Source organism: Sporothrix brasiliensis, assembly GCF_000820605.1.
Source record: "Sporothrix brasiliensis 5110 chromosome Unknown Cont16, whole genome shotgun sequence".
Taxonomy (NCBI): domain Eukaryota; kingdom Fungi; phylum Ascomycota; class Sordariomycetes; order Ophiostomatales; family Ophiostomataceae; genus Sporothrix; species Sporothrix brasiliensis.
This window is the reverse complement of record NW_024467135.1, coordinates 243,914-263,278: the sequence shown is the minus strand read 5'-3', so window position 1 is coordinate 263,278 and position 19,365 is coordinate 243,914. Positions and strand designations below refer to the sequence as shown.

The window sequence follows — 19,365 nt, the reverse complement described above, 5'->3', positions numbered from 1 at the left end:
GCAAGACGTCGGGTGCTAGAAGGGGACGCCAAGTACGTCCGTATGTAGAGCAAGTAAACAGGCGACAGAAAGGGAACCGGCTCAATGGGGACGAAGACCGAGACCATACACGCATGATGGCAATCCATCGACAGCTCCTTGCTGGACCACACTGCCATCAGGGCATCCTAGACGGCTCCAGGGCTCCCATATCGTGTGACTGAGTCGACCATCTCTGCCAATGTCTTACCAATGTCCTGCCAATGTCTCTGCACCCTACATATTGTCTCTAGTCCATCACGGCAAGCATGTCTCGCGCCTGCAAACTGCCTCGTTCTGGCCCTTTTCCGCCAATGCACCGCACGACATAAGCGTCGTGCATAGTTTCATTGCACACAGTCAGGCCGTACAACAGTGGCACACATGTACGGGTACAGGCACATTTCGGTGCAAGACTCTGCATACAACCGTCACATGTGTGATGTGTGGGCTTCATTGTCGTGTGCTACCCGCCCGAGCCGCCTTCTTGCTCCCTCCTTTGATCTACGCAAGACACGGACCAGCCGTTCCCGGCATCGGTGTGCCCATTGTGAGTGTGCCGTCTTTGGGCACTGTCGACAGCTGCAAGACCCAGAGAGGAGACTTGTGCTACGCTGTACGTTTATGACCAAATAGCATGTTCAAGATCTCTGTAATGTAAACGTTGACTAAAAGGTATCCCATACTCCCCCCCCCCCTTAAGTCGCAAATCATGAATTGCGTAGCACGCAGTGTCGTGATGGTCTTGTACAAGTGTTTGAACAAACGCCTTCTGAATTGGTGAAGCTGTTCAAATCACAATATTCACCGTGTTCCAGCTCGATATTCCAAATTACCATCACGGAGTCCACTTTGGAGGCACGTACCACGCTTCCCAACATGTTCATATCCCCACTCTGGTCACCAAGGGCAGCGGCAGTGGACTGTTCAGTATGCCAGAAGCCGCGCAAGGCTATGCCTCACAAGCTCAAGCCACCGGGTTGCCTCTGCGGTGAACAACTTTGTGAACAACGTCCTGTACGTCTTTGGTTGCTGCCTTGAGTAAGCATGAGTCGATTTCATATAAAATGAGCGATGCCCGCCATCTGCATCATGTCCTTCTTTTGTCCTTCTTTTGTCCTTCTTTTGTTTCCCAACATTATCAACTCTTCAACACAAACAATCAACTCAGATTCACAGCCTCTTTATATATTTTGAAAATTTAAAACAAGCAGTAAGTACAATGTCGAACCCTACCGAGAACGTGGGCGCCGTGTTCGCCAACAACGCCTGGGCTGACCAGGTCGCCGTTGACAAGATCGCTCTGAGCAATGTGACGCCCATCAGCTCTTCCGACGGCGGCGATACGCTGTCTGACGCATTTGCAGAGTACGAGACCAGTGTCGACGACGGTGACGAAGAGGATGCCGTCGCTGGGGATGCTGGCAAAGTTGAAGGTGACGATGAAAACGACGAGATTGCAGACGACGGAATTGACAATCACGCAGTCCGTCCCAGGCTCACGGCAAATGAGCTTCTCGCTCTCAAAGCGCCCATCCTCGCGCGCCTGGCCACAATGATCCGGAACGCCGAAAAGGCCGAGATCCTCCATCGCAACGACAAAGTTGAGAAGCAGCGCATCCTCGAGGAGCTCTACAAGACAGTCGACGTCGATCGCGACGGCGTGGAGGATGCCGCGTGGGATCTCGATGGCAGCAGCTTCCGCCACGAACAGAGCCTTCAGCGTCTGCTGGAGCTCAAGGCACATCTACGGGAGGTGCAGAACATGGTTGTGTAGGTGTACCCGATCCCTGTTCTAGAGCAGACTTCTCTTGTTTTTCTGAGTTTACCTTCTGAATTTCGCATCCTTGCAAGTTAGTATTCGAACATTACCACTTTTCTTGAACTTGGAGTAACCATGCTATACCTACTTTAATGTACAAGTTTAAAACAGGTCGGCTGACAAAAACGCAAATAGAAATAAACATCGCTCGTGTCAAAAACAAAAACTACTCTTGCCTCTTCTTCTCATCGAGTCTCAAACTCAACATTCTCAACACCCTGAACGCTCAACGTTCAACGCTCATTTTCAGAAACACGACAACCTCCTTATCTTCACTCTCAAAGACAAATTGTATTCGTCAATTAGACGACCTGCATGCAGTCCGATATAATGCCTACAAGAAGCGTCTGACCTGCCTGTAGCTTTCGATATGTCGTAGACAAGCTTGAGTAAGTCTAAAAGTGAGACTGGGATACCATCATCTCGAAAAACAACACAAATTTATATTGGATTTTTTATTTCGAAGGAAAACAAGCTCCGAATCATTTTCGACTTGATTTTTTTTAATATCTTTCAAAAATAAAACAATCTTGCCTGTCTCTATCAAAATTGTGCTTCGGAATGTTTTTGTAAACAAATGAAAACTAAAACAATACGTAAAATCAAGAAACATTCCTACAGTCTTGAGAAAACAAGAGCACATTCACAACTTGACAGAGACCCAAACAATCGTGAAGCCAAAGGTAGACGTTCGTCGTTCAATTGCCTTGACAGTCACGTGCAAGATCAGGTGCTATAACGAAAGTGGAGTTTGCCGAGAGCAAATGTGCCGCCTCTGATTGGCCCAAAACCTAGGCGGGAAAGCTCGCTCATTCCGGCCGTCCACTGATGAAGTGGATTCTGTGTTTTGCACGCAGACGACAACGACGACAATTCCCATTGCCAGCGACGAGCCTTGGGGAGACTGACGCACGACCCGTTCTTTTGATTCTTTTCTGCGGCGAGCGTCTCCTGCTGACGACCAATTGACCGCGCCGACTGCACCGATCCCCTTCGTCTTCGAAGCTTTTCTCCCCCTCCTCTCCCACATCCACAACACTCACAACCGCCCACCATGCCTCAGGATATGCCGCCGACGGGCGGCTATGCCCCCGTCCAGTACAAGGTAAGATGGGAAAATGGCGATACCGACTGCTGGACGACAGATGCGCTGCCCAGGGACGACTGCAGGCCGTGGTAACAGCCCGTGGCAGGTCCGATCGGGAAAAGGGATGCTACGGCGCGGCAGTTTTGCGGAACAGCGTGGACGGAACCTGCAACACGGACGACAAGAGAACGCTGGCTAACCACAACTTCCTCCCAATCCAGAGAAACCTTCCTTCCCGCGGCTTCCGCCCGGCCATCCTGCTCGGCATCATGGGCGCCGCCATGGGCTACGGCTGGTACAAGCTCGCCGTCGGCGTCAGAGAGCAGCAGTATGTCCCCCCCCTCCAATCTCCCGCCTACGCTCAGTACACAAGCTAACACAACCCAACTCTAGTGAAATGGCCCGTGAAAAGATGTGGTCGCGGATCCACCTGATCCCGCTGCTGCAGGCCGAGGAGGACCGCGACCAGGTGCGGCGGCACTTGGCCGACCAGGCGCGGGAGCGCGAGCTGCTGGGCGACAACACCAAGGTGTACAACTCGGACCGGTTTGTGCGGCCGACGTTTGCGGCGACGCCGCGCTCGACGACCAAGTAAGGAGGCAAAAGGGGCGGCGGCGACGAGACGAAAACACGGAGTGGGAGCGAAGCGTGAAGAGCCACAAAAGGCGGGCATTCAGTCGAGCGATGCGAGGATGACGACGGCAGACGCGGCATACGGAGCGAAAACAGAGAGATGGTGAAAGAGACGAGGCGCATGGAATGGGCGCGAGGATGACGGCATTCGACGGACGACAAACGGTCCTGTACATAGTTGGATACCAAGGCAGGCCATCCGAACAAGCAAAAAAATAAAGACGTTACCAAACATTCACTGTCCCGCACGTACGATGGTCAATGACTGCAATGAACAGCTCGACGCAGTGTGAACGACATCCATTCTGTTCTCATTATGCCCAGTCCGTAAGCGAGTATCCCAAAATAAGAAAACATAACCGTCCAACCAGAACTGCCATACCATACGCAAGAGACAATATACAATCCAAGCTCTGAAACGACCAAAAACAAAAGAAAGCACCACCACCAGTCTACCCGGAAATCTGCACCACGCGGAAGCCCTCCGACAGCACCTTGTTGATGTCCTCGCTCTTGTGCTGCAGCAGGCCCAGCGCAAACGCCACGTCGTTCCACTGCCGCTCCGTGTCGCAGCGCGCCAGGCGGGCGGCCAGCTTCTCGGCCAGCTGCTTGGCGTGCTTGTCCTTCTCGACAAAGCCCAGCAGGAAGCGCACGATGCGCCGGAAGCTCTCCTCGTCGAGCGCCGTCTCGGCCGACAGCAGACTGAACATGTCGACAAAGTGGTTGTAGACGGCGTTGTCCTTGGTCGACAGCTCCGTGAAGAACATGCGCGCCAAATCAGCAATGCGCTTGTCGTCGTCCTCGAGGCACTTGGCCATCTCGCCCAGCTGGCCCTTGACCTTGACCTGGCCGGCCAAAATCAAAAACGTCAGCGTCATCAGACACGTGCGCTTGACCGAGTCGTCCGTGTCCGCCAGGCGCCGGTACAAAAAGTCCGTGTTCTCGTCAATCAGGTGGTTGAAGCAGACGGCCATGTCCCCCAGCGCAATCACCGCGTTGGACCGCACCGTCGCGTCCGTCGACCGCTCCATGATCGTAATGAGCAGCGGCAGATTCGTCTCGCAGTACTCGGCGCTGACGCACATCAGCTTGGCCATGCACAGCGTCGCCGCGGCCTGCAGCCCCCTGTCCTTGTACACGATGTTGTTGGCGCAGATCTCCGACACCAGCGGGCCAAACATGCCCAGCAGCGCTGTGGGGCCGTACAGCAGCTCGCGCTCGCGAATGTGCTGCATCGCCTCGGTGAAGTCGTCCTCCGTGGTACCGCCAATGAGGTCCAGCTCGTCGCCCTCGTCCTCCTTGGCGGCACCGGGCGCTGCCGAGGCAGCAGCAGCCTCGCGGGCCTTGCCACCCTTCTTGCCCCGTCCCGCAGCGCGCTTGCCGGTCGTGGCAGCCTCTTCCTCCTCAGCAATCTTGGCCGCGGCCTCCAGCTTCTCCTTCTCTTGCTTGCGCCGCTTAAAGTCCTGCTCGCACAGTTCGAGGTGCACAATCTGCTTGATTGCGACCTGGCCCACGACAAACAGGAGCTGAGACAGGGCATTTGTGGTGCCGCGCTGTGACTGTGCCTTGGCCGGCGACGCTGCTTGCGTCTCGGGAAGGACGACCGTAGCGTTGCTCTCTGCATCGCCTGTCGGGAGCACCGTCGTGGCATCGCCGCGTGACGTCGGCCGAGAGGAGGCCGGCGACGGCGCCGCGAAGGCTAGGCGCGTCTTGCGACGGATGATGTCGCTGCAGAGAACGTCCGGGTGCTTGGACAGGGCGTAGATGGCATTGATGGCCTGCTCGGCCACGCCGAACCACTCCTTGCTCTCCGACGGCACATCGATGATGGCAGCCAGCTTCAGGAGCACGGCATGGTCGTTGGCGAGGCGCGAGAACGTCACGCCCGAGTCCTTTGCCGCGCGGCCGACGGGGTTGATCCGCTGCAGCGCCACACACGTGTACTTGGCCAGCTGCAGGTCGGAGCGGCCGTGCGCGCCGAGGCCAGTGCGCAGCATCGTCTCCATCTCGCCCACGACAATCTCCGGGTTGGCCGTGGCCAGCATGCCGAGCACAATGATGGCACCGCGGCGCTGTGTCCGCGAGATCTCGCGCTTCTGCACGCCGTACACCTGCCACAGCTTGGCGACCACCACCTCGGGGATCATGCCGCCCTTCATCATGGTCGCCAGCAGCTGCTCGAGCGACGTGAGCTCCGCCGGCGTGGCGCCAAAGGTCAGCGAGATCATGTTGCGCGCAATGTAGTTGGCTGCGTCGTTGGGGCCAAACACGTCGGGCGCCTCAAAGAACAGCCGGCGGTAGCACTCGATGAGGTGCGTCTGCACGCCCTTGCCCTCGTCGCTGTTGCCCTTGGTCCAGATAAGACGCAGCATGCGGCGTATGCCAATCTTGTTCTGCTCAATGTTGTAGGCGTCGCCAATCTCAAAGTAGTCCATCGCCTCAATGACCTCGCTCTTGTTGCGCGAGCCCAGCAGCTGGCAGATGGTGGTGGTAGCCTCGTGCAGAATGTTGATGAACTTGAGCGCCTCCGAGTAGTACTTCTTGGTGAGGGTCAGCTTGCTGATGGCTTCGGACGTGGCCGCCTCTTCCTGCGCCTTGCGGACAGCAGCAATCTTCTCCTCGTCGGTCATCTCGGCCATGCCCTTCTCCTTCTGGGGAGACCCTTCGATCTGGGTTGCCTCGTCCAGCAGCCCCGTCGTGTTGCCGGCATCCTCGGCACTCTTCTCGCCGAGGTCTGGCGCGCCCTCGGGCGGCCGCAGCGACTGTATCTCTTGCTCGACCATGTCGAGGCGCTCCTGGTACTCCTTGCGCGAGAGCTGGGCGCCGTGCATGGCCGTGAAGGGATGCGTCTTGATCAGGCAGCCCAGCAGCTTGATGGCATTGCGGCGCACATTGCTGCTCTTGTCCTCGAGGCTCTGGTTGGCGAGCTCGGCGGCCTTGAGGCGGCGCTTGGGGAACTTCATGTCCAGGTCGCACAGCTTGACGTACACCTGGATGGTGCGCGAGCGGCAGTAGGGGTTGATGTCGAGGAAGCGCTCCTCGAGCACGCTGAAGAAGGCGTTGAGCTGCGACTTGTGGTCGTCGCCGCGCTCCTCCTGGCGGCTGAGGTACGCAATCATGTTGCCGCAGATCTCGATGAGCGCGCAGCGCAGCGTGTAGGATTCGCTGTCCATCTGCTTGATGAGGGAGGCGACCTGCTTGATGACGAGGCGCGGCGCGAGCTCGGACAGCTTGATGACAAACGTCGAGACCTGCTTGGGTCCGCGCGTGTCGTTGCTGCTAAACTCCTTGTTGCTGAGCTCGACCAGGATCTCGTTGGCCAGCTGCTCGTAGTCGTACTGCTCGGACAGGATGTGCAGAAACTCGGCCATGGGCTCCGACAGGTGCTCAAAGTACGTCAGATTCTGCACAATCGAAATCTGTGCCGCGTAGGCGTGGCCGTGGTGCTTGACGGCCATGCAGAGCACCTTGAAGGCGTGCATGCGGATGGGCATGGACTTGACACGCTGCTCGCTCTCGAGGATCAGGTAGACGGGGCGCGTCAGCAGGCCCATAAACGTGTCGCGCTCCGAGGTCGTCAAGAAGATCTTGGCCAGCTTGAGGCGCAGGACCTTGCACATCGTGTCGAGGGCGGTCTGCAGCTGTGCGGACGAGTCCCAGCTGCTGTCCTTGTCGTTCTCGGAGGCGGCCTTCTTGCCGCGCGCCTTGCTGCTGCCGCGGGCGGCGGGGGCGGACGACGACTTCTCGGCCGCGCGGGTCTCGACCGCAGAGACGGTCCATTGCAGCAGGAAGCCGTAGATCTCGAGCAGGTGCTTGTGGTGCGCAATCAGGTCCTGCTCGTCGGCCTCGAGGTCGTGGTTGACGGCATCGGCCTCGGCGGACAGGCCCGACGTGATCAGGTCAAAGACCTTGCTGAGCGCATGCGTCGGGAGAAACGAAGTGTACCTGGAAGAAGAAGAGGGTGAAAGTTCAGAATGGGTTCCCGACAGACGAGGTTGGCTAGCGCCCGAGAGGCGTTTGCTTTGTGATGGTGTGCCCAAAGGCGTGCTGGACGGCGTGTCCAGACGAGAAGAAGAAGACAGAGAAAACGGGAGGGGGGCATGAGCAGAAGAAGATGATGTGGAAAAGGCGCACTTTAAGAGAAACTGCAACGAGTCAAAATAGCTGCTGCGCGTAATGGCATCGGGGCTTTCGGCGACGGCGTCGACGATGGGGTTGAGCACGGGCGAGATGACGGCGTTGGTGAGGGCCTCGGGGTCGTTCTCGCAGTCGAACAGGGCGGCGTCGGCTTCGGGCGTGGGGATCGAGGCCGGGTCGCTCATGTAGAACTTGAGGGCATTGTTGATGTCGAAGGCGACGGCGTCCATGATGGGCGACTGGGAGGGGGAGGGAGGGCGCAGCAGCGCAGACCTGTGCAGTTGGAGAGAAAGAGAGGAAAGAAACGAAAAGAAGAAAGAAAACGAAAAAAGAAGAGAGAAAAGCGAAAGGGCGGCAGGGGACAGGGCCGGTCGATGCGCCGGTAAGGAGGCCGTGGTCGCAAAAAGTGAAGCCACTGGAATTCCTGTCGTTCGGTTGGCGATGTTTGGCCAATGTTTTGGGCTCCTTCCTGCATGCATGGAGCAGCCGAGCGGAAGGGGAAAGTGCGACCTGGACCTGGGGCTATTGTGTCCCCTCTTGCCGTCTGGTGTTTGGTGTGTTTGGAGTGTTTGGGTGCAGAAAGTGCGCAAAGGGAAGGCGGGGCCTGGCAACGGCTTGTTTATGTTTACTTTGCGCAATTGCCGTTTTGGGACTGCCGCTAAAATAAGCCCGCCCCCTGCGCCCTGACGCGTTCTGGTCTGTCACCCCACTAAAGCGACGCACGCAAAAACCGCGTCACAGCGGCTTTAGCCTCTTGTCAGCCTTCTCGGCCACGGCTCTAGCAGCTTCTTTGGGGATTGTCAACAAATGTTTGGGACACCACCACTACACAACATGCAGAACATGCCAATTGGGTGGTGGGTGCTCAATCGTCTGTCGTTTACTGCGTGTTAGTCCTTTTGTCACCAACGGTACCGGGTTTGTTTGCGAGCAACCCGTCCTCGACTGGCCGCACGACTTCTTTCGTCTGTTCTTTGCTTTCGTCCCATTTTGCGCATCCTTCTCCAGTATCCAATATGGCGACGGGCTTGCGGAGGAAGCGGGATGACGAGCCATTCAAGATCCACGAGGACATGGCTTTCCGGGAAGATACGCCCATGATCAACGACGTCGTGGCGCACCTTCAGTCGACTCAAGAGGATGGGGACGACGACGACGACGACGACCAGCCGGACGAGCATGATGAAGACCAGGACGATCAAGGCTATGGTGGTGAGAATGACGACGACGACGAGGCACACGAGGACGAGGAGGTCATATTAGGCGAAGGGGTCGAGGACGACGACGAAGAAGATGCCGAGACGGCAAAAAGCGAGGCAGAAGAAGGCCCTGACGACAATAATGGCGAGGACGACATTGACGAAGGTGGAGACACCTCGGACGACGATGTCATCGACGAGGCGGTGCAGTATGACATGGAGAAGCTGCAGGCCACGTTTCCAAGCTTCCGCAACCAGTTCCGGCTCATCAAGCGAATCGGCGAGGGTGCGGCTCTCTTCCTGTCCTGCGAAGCGTTGTTTCTGGCTACAAATTCTAACTCGACTGTACAGGCACATTCTCGACGGTGTACAAGGCAGAGGACCTGCAGTACGAGCGCTACGACAACTCCTGGGACCTGGACAAGGACGCTGAGAAGTGGTCATCCCCGCCGCTCAAGCGCACAAGGACGGTCGGCGGCGCACGGCGGTCTGACCGGCATCTTGACGAGCACGACGAGCGTCATCTCTCGCAGGACAGGAAACCCCGGCGTCGCGCCAAGTACGTCGCCATCAAGAAGATTTACGTCACATCCAGCCCGCTGCGCATCCTCAACGAGCTCGAGCTGCTGCACGACCTGCGGTCGTCACCGTCCGTCTGCCCGCTCATCACCGCCTTCCGCAGCACGGATCAGGTTGTCGCCGTCCTGCCCTACTTCCGGCACCAGGACTTCCGCGAGTACTATCGCCACATGAAGGTGACGGACATGGCCATCTACCTGCGGTCGCTGTTCGAGGCGCTTGCCGCCGTGCATCGCGCCAACATTCTGCACCGCGACATCAAGCCAACGAATTTCCTGTATGATCCTTCGACAGGCCGGGGCGTGCTCGTCGACTTTGGCCTGGCCGAGCGCGAGGGCAGCGACACCAAACCCTGTCTATGCCACGAGGTGGAGAGCGTGCGCAAAGCACGCATCCGCGCGGCCTATGTGCCGAACGCGGCGCACAACGGCTACCCCAAGTCGGATACGCGTCCGTCGCGGCGGGCGAACCGTGCGGGCACGCGTGGCTTCCGCGCACCCGAAGTGCTGTTCAAGTGCACAGAGCAGACCACCAAGATCGATATATGGTCCGTCGGCGTCATCTTGTTGACCCTCCTGTCACGGCGGTTCCCCTTCTTCAACAGCGCGGACGACGTGGAGGCCATGATTGAGATTGCGACCATCTTTGGCAGCAAGCGCATGAAAATTGCCGGCCAATTGCACGGGTGCATGTTCGAGACGACGATTCCGACCGTCGGGCGTGAAGGGTTCAGCTTGGAGCGGATCATCCTGTGGAGCAACTGCCGCATCGACAACAGCAAGACGCTGGTGCCGCTGAGCGAGGACGAGAAGCTAGCCGTCAAGTTTTTGAACCGATGCCTGGACCTGGACCCGAGCAGCCGCATCAGCGCTGAAGAAGCGCTGAAGCACGAGTTCCTGTCGAGCAAAATGACGGGTCGTGGCGGCCATGGCGGCCATGGCCGCGACCAGTATGCCGACGAGGAGGAGGATGAAATGGACATGATTTGATACAGGAATCAGAAAGTAGGATAGCCGGTTGGCGTTTTCTGGGAGAGCTTTGGTTGGCGGTGGGATGCACCTTGGTTCGTGAGAACATGCATTTACAGCAGGCGTTTCAATACAATCACATTTCCAGGAGGCACAGGTGTGCCGTTGCAGCGCAGCGGTGTACTATATTCTGTATCGAATAACTACAATTGAGGAGGTATTTTAAGAATTGGTTATAAAGAATCCTCAATTGGAAAATAAAGTGTAGTTTTTGGAATATTTCATAACTAATTTTAAATAAAACAAGTATAAATAATAAAAACTTTGAAGCGTTCAAAATAATTAAAACTCCGCCAAACAGTAGCTGAAAACTTTTGTAAATATCAAGGAATTTAAATGGATAGCCGCAATTTTTTCTTAAATTTTTCAACACATTTGTTGTCTGCGATATCATCCTCAGCCACAAGGTTGCCAGAGATTGTGCGACTCTGTCGTTCTGTCTCGACGCGGGATGCGGTAACAAACGCTACCACGGTAATTACAGTGCAGTAAAGCCCTCGGCAGCGGTTCGGCAGGCCAGGCCAGGCGAGAACAGTGCGAAAAGTGGGCACCATTCCAGCACATGCCAGCGGCCGGTTGCTCTCCGCATGGCGTCACTCCGAGCCCATTGGCAAAAAAATAGCGTAGGAACGAGAAAGACAAAAATCCAAGAAATTGTCTCGTGCGCCAGCCTTGCGACGTCAACACACAGCCCGCCACGACACCACGACAACGTTTTGTTACCGTCTCCGTCTTCCCTTGATCCTCCCTCGATCCTCCCTTGAGCGTCTCAACCCCTCCATACGTCATCATGTCGGCGGCTGCACCTGTAGCCGCGGCCGATGCCGGCGGCAGCAAGAAGAAGAAGACGCCGAGCCCGCTGCGGTCGATTATTGCCGGTTCGACGGCCGGTGCAGTGGAGATTGGTGCGTCCGATGGCTGTCGTGTTGTGGAATTGTGGAATTGTTGAATTGTTGTGTGACCTGCTCCTGCTGACACCCACATCCAGCCATTACCTACCCTGCCGAGTGTACGTCCTTTTTCGCCTGCTGACCATGCTCCCCTCGCACATGACCTTCGTTTCCTAACAAGCACGCCCCAGTCGCCAAGACGCGCACGCAGCTCAACCGCCGGCTTGCCGACGGCCAGAAGCTGCCGTGGCCCAAGTTCGGCCCGCAGTGGTACGCCGGCTGCACGACGCTCATCATTGGCAACTCGGCCAAGGCGGGCATCCGCTTCGTCGCGTTCGACCAGTACAAGCGGCTGCTGGCCGACGAGAACGGCAAGATGACGGGGCCGCGCACGGTGCTCGCCGGGTTCGGCGCCGGCGTCACCGAGTCGCTGCTCGCCGTCACGCCCACGGAGAGCATCAAGACGACGCTCATTGACGACCGCAAGCGGGCGCAGCCGCGCCTGCGCGGGTTCCTGCACGCCGTGCCCATCATTGCGCGCGAGCGCGGCCTCCGCGGCTTCTTCCAGGGCTTCGTGCCGACGACGGCGCGGCAGGCGGCCAACTCGGCCGTGCGCTTCTCGTCGTACACGTTCTTCAAGCAGCTCGCCGAGAGCTACACGGCGCCCGGCGAGAAGCTGGGCACGGTCGGCACGTTCAGCATGGGCGCGCTGGCGGGCCTGGTGACGGTGGCCGTGACGCAGCCGCTGGACACGATCAAGACGCGCATGCAGAGCATCGAGGCGCGCAGCGTCTACGGCAACAGCCTGCGGTGCGCGGCGCTCATCTTCAAGCAGGAGGGCCTGCTGACGTTCTGGAGCGGCGCGCTGCCGCGGCTGGCGCGGCTGGTGATGAGCGGCGGCATTGTCTTTACCATGTACGAAAAGAGCATTGACCTGATGGACCGGCTGGACCCAGAGTCGCGGTACATATAGGGCGGCTTCTCTTGCTCACTTATTTTCTTGTTCTCATGTTCCTATGTTTTTTTTTTGCTTTGCTTTATTTCCTGTCCATTGAAAAGTTCATAATTCCAATAAGTTCGAATTATTTGATTTGTATGGGAGAGGTATCATGCGAAAAGAGCCTGGACGGATAGAATATACAATACCAGTACATTTGCTAATGTTCTGCCCGTTGTTTTGTCAATCATTGCTTCTTTTATCCGTATCATCGACATCCTGTCTCCATCTATCCGTTCCAATGCTAGCCCAAGATCGTTTCGCCATTTTTATAGTCCAATAACGCCGTGCAATGCAGTTGCCCAGTTTAGGCACATCTTTCGTTTTCCGTACTCTTTTCGTTTGTCGTTCGGTGTCTTGTCGCTGTGGCTGGTTTCGCTTCGATGTCCGGCTTCGCCTCGACTCGTCGTCACAACCACTCGCCTACGACAGCCGGAACATGCCGCCCAGCCGCTTCCGCAAGCGCCCGAAGAAACTCCGCGTCGGCGCCTCTTCCAGCTCCGTGATCAAGTCCGTGTAGTAGGTCGGGTTGCTGCGCGGCGTCATCAGCGGGCCCGTCAAGCGGTGCGTCTTCTTGTAGCGGTCGTCGAGCAGCGACTGCAGCGCATTGACCTGGCGCAGCTGGGCGAGGTCCGACGCGGGCGGGTTCGGCGGCGGGCGGCCGGTGGCGCGCTCAATGGCAATGTCGGTGACGGGCGAGGCCAGGGAGCGGCGGCCGGCAAGACGGTCGGCCAGATGCTGGCCGCCCAGGACGTCCTGGAGCTGGACATCCGGGCGCAACTGGTCTTTGGGCCAGCGGGCAAAAGCCGCCTTGTATTGTTTTGTGAGGACCTATTGCGTGTGAGCGAGTGAACCAAGTGGTGGTCGGTGGTCTCCAGGATCGCGGACGTACACTCTTTAGACCCGACATTGTGGTTGCTTGCCGTCGACGGTACTTGCACGGCTGGATGGTATCGTTGAGGCTCGGAAGCGCAAATTCAAAAAGTTAATGTGAGCTGCAACTTCACCCAAATGACGCTGTCTGATTGGCCGCTTTTGTTGGAGAGCGTCGGATTTTGGAGCAAAAGAGTGGAGACGCGGACGAGGCCAGTGATGCCCCACAAACAAGGCACCAACTTAGGTCTCTGGGGCTGTGGCGCCGTGGAAAGCAGTCGAACTCCACTGAAGCAGACCCAGTGGCAGATAGCCTCGCTCGCCTTGCATTGCCCGAGCTGCCGCCAATCGCATAACGTCAGCAAGCCAAAATGCCGTAGTTTCGCCCCTGCGTTCCGGCGCCTGCCATGCCAGGTCTAGGCAGCGCCCAATGCGCCGCAGACGCTCCCGAGGCCCCTGACTGCGCCATAGACTCGCCTACAGAGTACTGAGTGGCCTGTTCCCCCCCTGGCCTGTTCTAAAAAAGGCCGCGCAACGGCCAGGATTCCAACAAGTCGCCGAAGCGTCCTCCCATTCCCTTTGTAACTCGTAATCTGCTCAACCCAAAACCCACTCGGGCTGCTCACTCTACCCACTCTACTCTGGTGATCGTCGTTCCTGACGTCCCTTCGACCACGTTCAATCGAGCCATCCTCTTTCTCGACAAACACAGCACGACACTGCGTCTGTGCCGACACTCTTGACGCCTTTTGGCTCTCTTCGTCTGCCGTCTCTTCCTCTCCTCGACGACGGCCTCCATTCTTCATCCACACTCCACCCTTCTCGACGGTCCCTTCGCCTCCCTTTGCCTCCTCTGAAACCGCCAAGCCGTTGAGCCCGCATCCATCCTTTCCAGACACATTTCAATCCGCACGACCAAGCAACAACAACAACAATAGCAAGCAGCGGCAGCAGCTACGTCAAAATACAGCATTTTTGCATCTCTACAGCATCGTCCTCGCCCTCTCCATATTAGAACATCCATCTCCCCACCGTCCTTAGTCTCTGGCTTGACCGCCTGCTTGCAGCCATGTCGGCACGGTACGAGCGGGTGCATGCCCAGGAGGACGACTACGACTACGACGACCACGACGACGACCGCACCCCTGGCCACAACGACAGCCTCTTCTCGCCCAACCCGACCATCCCCAACTCGCCGCCGCCGTCGTTTCGGTCCCGCACGTCGTCGCAGGCACCGACGATTACGAGCGGCGGCCGACGGCGCGGCACCGCCTCCGTCCACACGACCAACTCGGTCGTCGACCCGGCGCTGGTCGATGCGTTTGGCGACGACAATGACGACAACAGTGACGACGACGACGGCGCGGATGCCGACGACCGGCAGCGGCTGATGCGCAGCCGGGACGCGCTGCGGCCGATGCGGGCGCCGGCGTGGATGACGCGGTCTGGGGCCGCAGCAGCAGCAGCAACGGAGACAGAAGAGTCGGACAGCAACGCGGCACCCACGCCATCGACGTCGACGCCGTCGCCGGCGCTGGCACCGACACGACGACCGGCACCGGCGTCGGGCACCACGCCGACGCCCACGAGCGGCCGCGTCTACGGCGGCGGCATCCAGTCAGACGGCGTGTTTTCCAACCTGACGGCGCGGCCAGAGCCGGGCGAGGAAAAGGACGAATTGCCTCCGGTTGGTTTCCCAAGTCCCTGCTGTGATGGCGTGATGGATACAATACCACGAATGATGCTAACAGAGTAGACCTACGAACAGGCCGCGGCCGACGTCGCCCCGCCGTACTGGGAGACGACGATCCTGGCCCCGCACCTGGGCGGCCCCGACGACGTGTATGTGGACGGCATGCCCGTCGGGTCCGTGTTCTCGTTTGCCTGGAACGGCATGATCTCCATGTCCTTCCAGATTGTCGGTTTCCTGTTGACGTACCTGCTGCACTCGACGCACGCGGCCAAGAACGGCTCCCGTGCCGGCCTCGGCATCACCCTGATCCAGTACGGGTTCTACGTCAAAGGATCCGGCGACGCCAGCGGCGGCGCCGGCAGCGGCATGGACGCTGCCGGTGCGGCGGCCGCCAAGTCGTCCGACGGCTACGCGGCCCCGCCGGACCCGAATGCGCACAATTTCGACCCCAGCACGGTGGGCACCGGCGATGTGTCGGGCGGCGGCGGAAGCGGCGGCATCGGGGCGAGCCTGTCGGACATTGCCAGCAGCGAGTGGGCCGCGTACGCGCTGATGATTGTGGGGTGGCTGATTCTGATCAAGAGCGTGAGCGACTTTTTGCGGGCGCGGCGGCACGAGCAGCTGGTGCTGCAGAGCCCGGACCGCGGGCTGGGCGTCGCGGTCATTGCCGAGGGGGAGAACCCCGAGCGTGTCGTCTAGGCCGTTGGAGGCTCTTTTTACTTTGTGTATTGCTTGTTTTGTTTTGTCTTTTGCCGGCATATTTGGGCTTTCAGTAGCATACATTCCTTACTCCTTTCCTTGCGTCAAATCCATCCACATTTCTTTGGCTCGATCGTCGTAGACATTGTTCTGTGCCATGAGAGCAGTCGTCCGTTTCTGCACGTAATGAAATGACTTTAAATCGTAGAGTGGTCTGCTGCACTGCCCATGGACGCTGTGACGCACACGATCCGCTGTGGGGTGATTCGCTAGCAGGGTTCACCAACAGCCGCCGCCAGCGGGTCTAGCGCTGTCGCCACCCACTTACATGTCATGCGTCCACCACCTCAAATGATCTCGACTCTTATACTCAACGTCGCTCACCACAACCCGCTGCACCATCAAATCAATTCAACGTCGTCCCACAACGCACTCCGCTGCAGCTACTGCGTGACTACTTGATCCCCACTCCTCACCCACCCTGGCAGGACTTTTCAAACGCACCGCCCGGGTCCTCTTCCCTCGGCTGCCGCCAGCATCGTCCTCGTCTTCATACGCCACCATGGCCTGGCGCAGCTCCGGCAACTCGCTGGCCGAGCTCGTCGACAACCTGTGCGCCCACGGCATCATCACCGACGACCGCGTCAAGCAGGCCTTTCTCGCCGTCGACCGCGCCCACTACGCGCCGCGCAGCCCCTACAAGGACGCGCCGCAGTCCATTGGCCACGGCGTGACCATCTCCGCGCCGCACATGCACGCGCTGGCGGCGGAGAACCTGCTGCCGTATGCGGCCGGCAGCAGCAGCAGCAGCAGCAGCAGCAGCAGCAGCAGCAACAGCCCCCGCATCCTCGACATTGGCAGCGGCAGCGGCTACTTGACGCACGTCCTGGCCGCGCTCGCCGGGCCCGCCGGCTCCGTCGTCGGCGTCGAGCACATTGGCGCGCTCTGCGACCAGGCGCGGCACAACATGGCCAAGAGCGCGGACGGCCGGCAGCTGCTGGCGACGGGCCGCGTGCAGTTTGTCGTGGGCGACGGCCGCAAGGGCGCGCCGGCGTCGCTCGTGGGCGACCACGGCTTCGACGCCATCCACGTCGGCGCCGCGGCTGCCACGCTGCACCCGGAACTCCTCGCACAGCTGCGCGCGCCGGGCCGCATCTTTATCCCCATGGACGACGAGGCCGACGGCGGCGCGGGCGACCAGTGGGTGTGGCAGATTGACAAGGCGGCGGACGGCACGGTGACGAAGAAACGGCTGATGGGCGTGCGGTACGTGCCATTGACCGATGCGCCCAAGTGAGCAGAGGCTGTGTGTGCGTGTTTATGGATGACACAGATTGGAAGGCCGGGAACGCTACGATGCGGGCTGCAAAACTTGAAATTGTCAGTTATGATGTTATGACGAATATATTAATTTCCAACAACCGCCCGGGGCTGCATGCAATACCAGAATCAGCCGTCGACTGGATTTAGCCTGGCAGTCGGACAGTCGGACTGGCGGTCAGTCTAGTGTTCTCTGGATATCCGTAAGAACCTGGAAACTGGATTGGCATTGGGATCGTCCTTTAAGACTGCTGTTTCCTGGGCTGTAGTCAATCATCGTGCTAAACGGTTCGTGATGAATATCGCAAACATCACAACGCGCCAAGATCACCGGATATACACGTAGCAGCAAGCAACCATGTTTCTCCGATTTGGTTCGTTTGTCGCCATAGCCGCAGTTGCTCATGCCGTGACGGCCACGCCCATCACTGTCGATCTCGGCTATGCGTCGTACTCAGGCGTGCACAATGCCACCACCGGCCTCAACGTCTGGAAGGGCATTCGTTATGCATACCCCCCCGTCGGCCGTCTCCGATGGCAGGTGCCGCAGTCGATTGAGAGCAGCAGCAGCTCGTCCCAGAATGCTTCTCAGACACCCGTCCTGGCTGACCGTTTCGGACCTGCCTGCCCACAGTCGCTGTCCCAATACCCGCGTACGACGCCCGCGTTCACCCCCGGCAACGAGGACTGCCTGTTTCTGAACGTGTACGCACCCGCCAACACAAACGGCAGTCTCCTCCCCGTCCTCGTTTGGATCCACGGTGGCGGCTATGGCCAAGGCGACGGCACCCAGGACATGTCGGGGCTGCTGACGGCCACCGCCCATGCCCACCCCATCGTGGCCGTCTCGATCCAGTACCGCCTCGGTGCTTTCGGATTTCTGGCGTCCAAGGAAATCCACCGCCGTGGCCAGCTCAACGCCGGCCTGCTGGACCAGCGGGCCGCCTTGGAGTGGGTGCAGCGGCACATTGCTGCGTTTGGGGGCGACAAGGCAAAGGTCACGCTTTCGGGCGAGTCCGCCGGTGCCGGTTCGGTGTTGCTGCATACCGTGGCAGCCAGCGGATCCGGCGGCGCAGATGCCCAGCCACTGTTCCAGAATGTATGTTCGTTTTCTATTGTTCAATGTCGCTTTCGTCCCGTGCACCGCTCACTCGCTGCCAGATCTGGACCGCCTCGTCGTGGATCCCAACCCAGCCGCGGTTCGACAGCGCCGTCCCGGAGCGCCACTATGCCGACTTTGTCTCCGCCGCCGGCTGCAACGCGTCGGCGGACGCCTTCGCCTGCCTCGTCGCCCAGGACAGCCTCACCCTGCAAAAGGCCAGCAACTTGGTGTCGTCGACGCCGCCGACGCCCATCGGCAACTGGGCCTTTGTGCCCGTGACGGACGGCCAGTTTCTGACAGCACCGCCGAGTGCCCTTCTTCTCGGTGGCGGCGCTGGTGCTGGCGCCAACGGGAGCCGAACCGACCTCCACGGCGTCAACGCCTTTATCGGGAACAATGCCGACGAGGGCGTGCTGCTGGTGCCGTCCAACCTGCACACGGAGGCCGATCTGCGCACTTGGTTGCAGGCCTACTTGCAAGAGCTCGGCCCGGACGACATTGACGCGATACTGGCAAAGTACGCACCGGCCAACGGCGGCACCAGTGCTGCCACCAGCGTGCAGCAGAGGGCCTATGTACGTCCATGGTGTGCCCCCCCTGTTAGCGTTTGACACTCCAAAGTTGCAGCTGCTGACTATCGCAAGAACCTCTATGCCGAAGTCGCCGTCGTGTGCCCGAGCTACTGGCTCTCGACGGCGTTTTCGAGCAACAACAGCACTACCACAAGCCGCTCGTCGTATCACTACCAGTACTCCGTCCCCTTTGCGGCCCATGGCGCCGACCTGGCCGCGTACTGGGGACCGGCCACACCAAACCTGGGCCCGGAATTTGTGCAGGCGTTTCGAGGTATGTTCCATCTACTCTGTTTTTTGTGTTGTCGATAGATTGTCGATGTTCGATTGCTAACTTCTGCGTCTCCCGCGTCTCGCAGAGAGCATCGTCGCCTTCGTCGCCACCGGCAACCCGTCGATCCCGCTGGCGGTGGCCAACGGGGCCTCATCGGCAAACAAGACGGCCCCGAACGCTGCGGCCCAGTGGCCTTCTTGGGCTGCTCCCCATGGCGGCCACGCACTGGTCAACCTCAACCAGACGACGTCGTCATCCCTGGCGCCTGTGAACCAGTTCTCCGCCGAGGACGCCGATGCCTGGGAGGGCGGCCGGGGTGAGCGTTGTGCCTTTTGGCAGCAGCTGGGTGCAAAGATTCCGGAGTGACACGACGTCAGCGATCCACAACGAAAACGACGAGAAACCGTTGGCATTTCATTCAAAAAAGCAAACAAAAGTCGCT

General features: G+C 58.9%; 9 protein-coding genes across 9 annotated transcripts; 7 read left to right on the top strand and 2 right to left on the bottom strand.

The window, feature by feature from the left end:
• Window positions 1-1,240: 1,240 nt before the first annotated feature.
• SPBR_04478 (uncharacterized protein) lies at window positions 1,241-1,795 on the top strand (the record flags this gene model as incomplete). The annotated part of the gene is made up of 1 exon (XM_040762761.1): window positions 1,241-1,795. One exon carries the CDS (start codon window positions 1,241-1,243, stop codon window positions 1,793-1,795), a length of 555 nt encoding a protein of 184 aa, XP_040621366.1.
• Window positions 1,796-2,894: 1,099 nt separating this feature from the next.
• Window positions 2,895-3,522, top strand: SPBR_04459 (NADH-ubiquinone oxidoreductase subunit; the record flags this gene model as incomplete). The annotated part of the gene is made up of 3 exons (XM_040762742.1): window positions 2,895-2,945; window positions 2,999-3,255; window positions 3,321-3,522. 3 exons carry the CDS (start codon window positions 2,895-2,897, stop codon window positions 3,520-3,522), a joined length of 510 nt encoding a protein of 169 aa, XP_040621365.1.
• Window positions 3,523-4,012: 490 nt separating this feature from the next.
• Window positions 4,013-7,927, bottom strand: SPBR_04046 (condensin complex subunit 1; the record flags this gene model as incomplete). The annotated part of the gene is made up of 2 exons (XM_040762330.1): window positions 4,013-7,505; window positions 7,695-7,927. 2 exons carry the CDS (start codon window positions 7,925-7,927, stop codon window positions 4,013-4,015), a joined length of 3,726 nt encoding a protein of 1,241 aa, XP_040621364.1.
• Window positions 7,928-8,713: 786 nt separating this feature from the next.
• Window positions 8,714-10,464, top strand: SPBR_04174 (cell division control protein 7; the record flags this gene model as incomplete). Its single annotated transcript, XM_040762457.1, has 2 exons — window positions 8,714-9,182; window positions 9,248-10,464. 2 exons carry the CDS (start codon window positions 8,714-8,716, stop codon window positions 10,462-10,464), a joined length of 1,686 nt encoding a protein of 561 aa, XP_040621363.1.
• Window positions 10,465-11,293: 829 nt separating this feature from the next.
• Window positions 11,294-12,366, top strand: SPBR_04326 (solute carrier family 25 (mitochondrial citrate transporter), member 1; the record flags this gene model as incomplete). The annotated part of the gene is made up of 3 exons (XM_040762609.1): window positions 11,294-11,408; window positions 11,492-11,512; window positions 11,585-12,366. 3 exons carry the CDS (start codon window positions 11,294-11,296, stop codon window positions 12,364-12,366), a joined length of 918 nt encoding a protein of 305 aa, XP_040621362.1.
• A 447-nt stretch (window positions 12,367-12,813) lies between these two features.
• Window positions 12,814-13,300, bottom strand: SPBR_04491 (uncharacterized protein; the record flags this gene model as incomplete). Its single annotated transcript, XM_040762774.1, has 2 exons — window positions 12,814-13,221; window positions 13,283-13,300. The coding sequence occupies 2 exons, from the start codon at window positions 13,298-13,300 to the stop codon at window positions 12,814-12,816; spliced, it is 426 nt and encodes a 141-aa protein (XP_040621361.1).
• Window positions 13,301-14,332: 1,032 nt separating this feature from the next.
• Window positions 14,333-15,655, top strand: SPBR_04265 (metal homeostatis protein bsd2; the record flags this gene model as incomplete). Its single annotated transcript, XM_040762548.1, has 2 exons — window positions 14,333-14,950; window positions 15,020-15,655. The coding sequence occupies 2 exons, from the start codon at window positions 14,333-14,335 to the stop codon at window positions 15,653-15,655; spliced, it is 1,254 nt and encodes a 417-aa protein (XP_040621360.1).
• Window positions 15,656-16,217: 562 nt separating this feature from the next.
• SPBR_04429 (protein-L-isoaspartate(D-aspartate) O-methyltransferase) lies at window positions 16,218-16,952 on the top strand (the record flags this gene model as incomplete). The annotated part of the gene is made up of 1 exon (XM_040762712.1): window positions 16,218-16,952. The coding sequence occupies one exon, from the start codon at window positions 16,218-16,220 to the stop codon at window positions 16,950-16,952; it is 735 nt and encodes a 244-aa protein (XP_040621359.1).
• A 381-nt stretch (window positions 16,953-17,333) lies between these two features.
• On the top strand, window positions 17,334-19,289 carry SPBR_04148 (uncharacterized protein; the record flags this gene model as incomplete). Its single annotated transcript, XM_040762431.1, has 4 exons — window positions 17,334-18,074; window positions 18,137-18,652; window positions 18,722-18,923; window positions 19,009-19,289. 4 exons carry the CDS (start codon window positions 17,334-17,336, stop codon window positions 19,287-19,289), a joined length of 1,740 nt encoding a protein of 579 aa, XP_040621358.1.
• Between the last annotated feature and the right edge of the window lie 76 nt (window positions 19,290-19,365).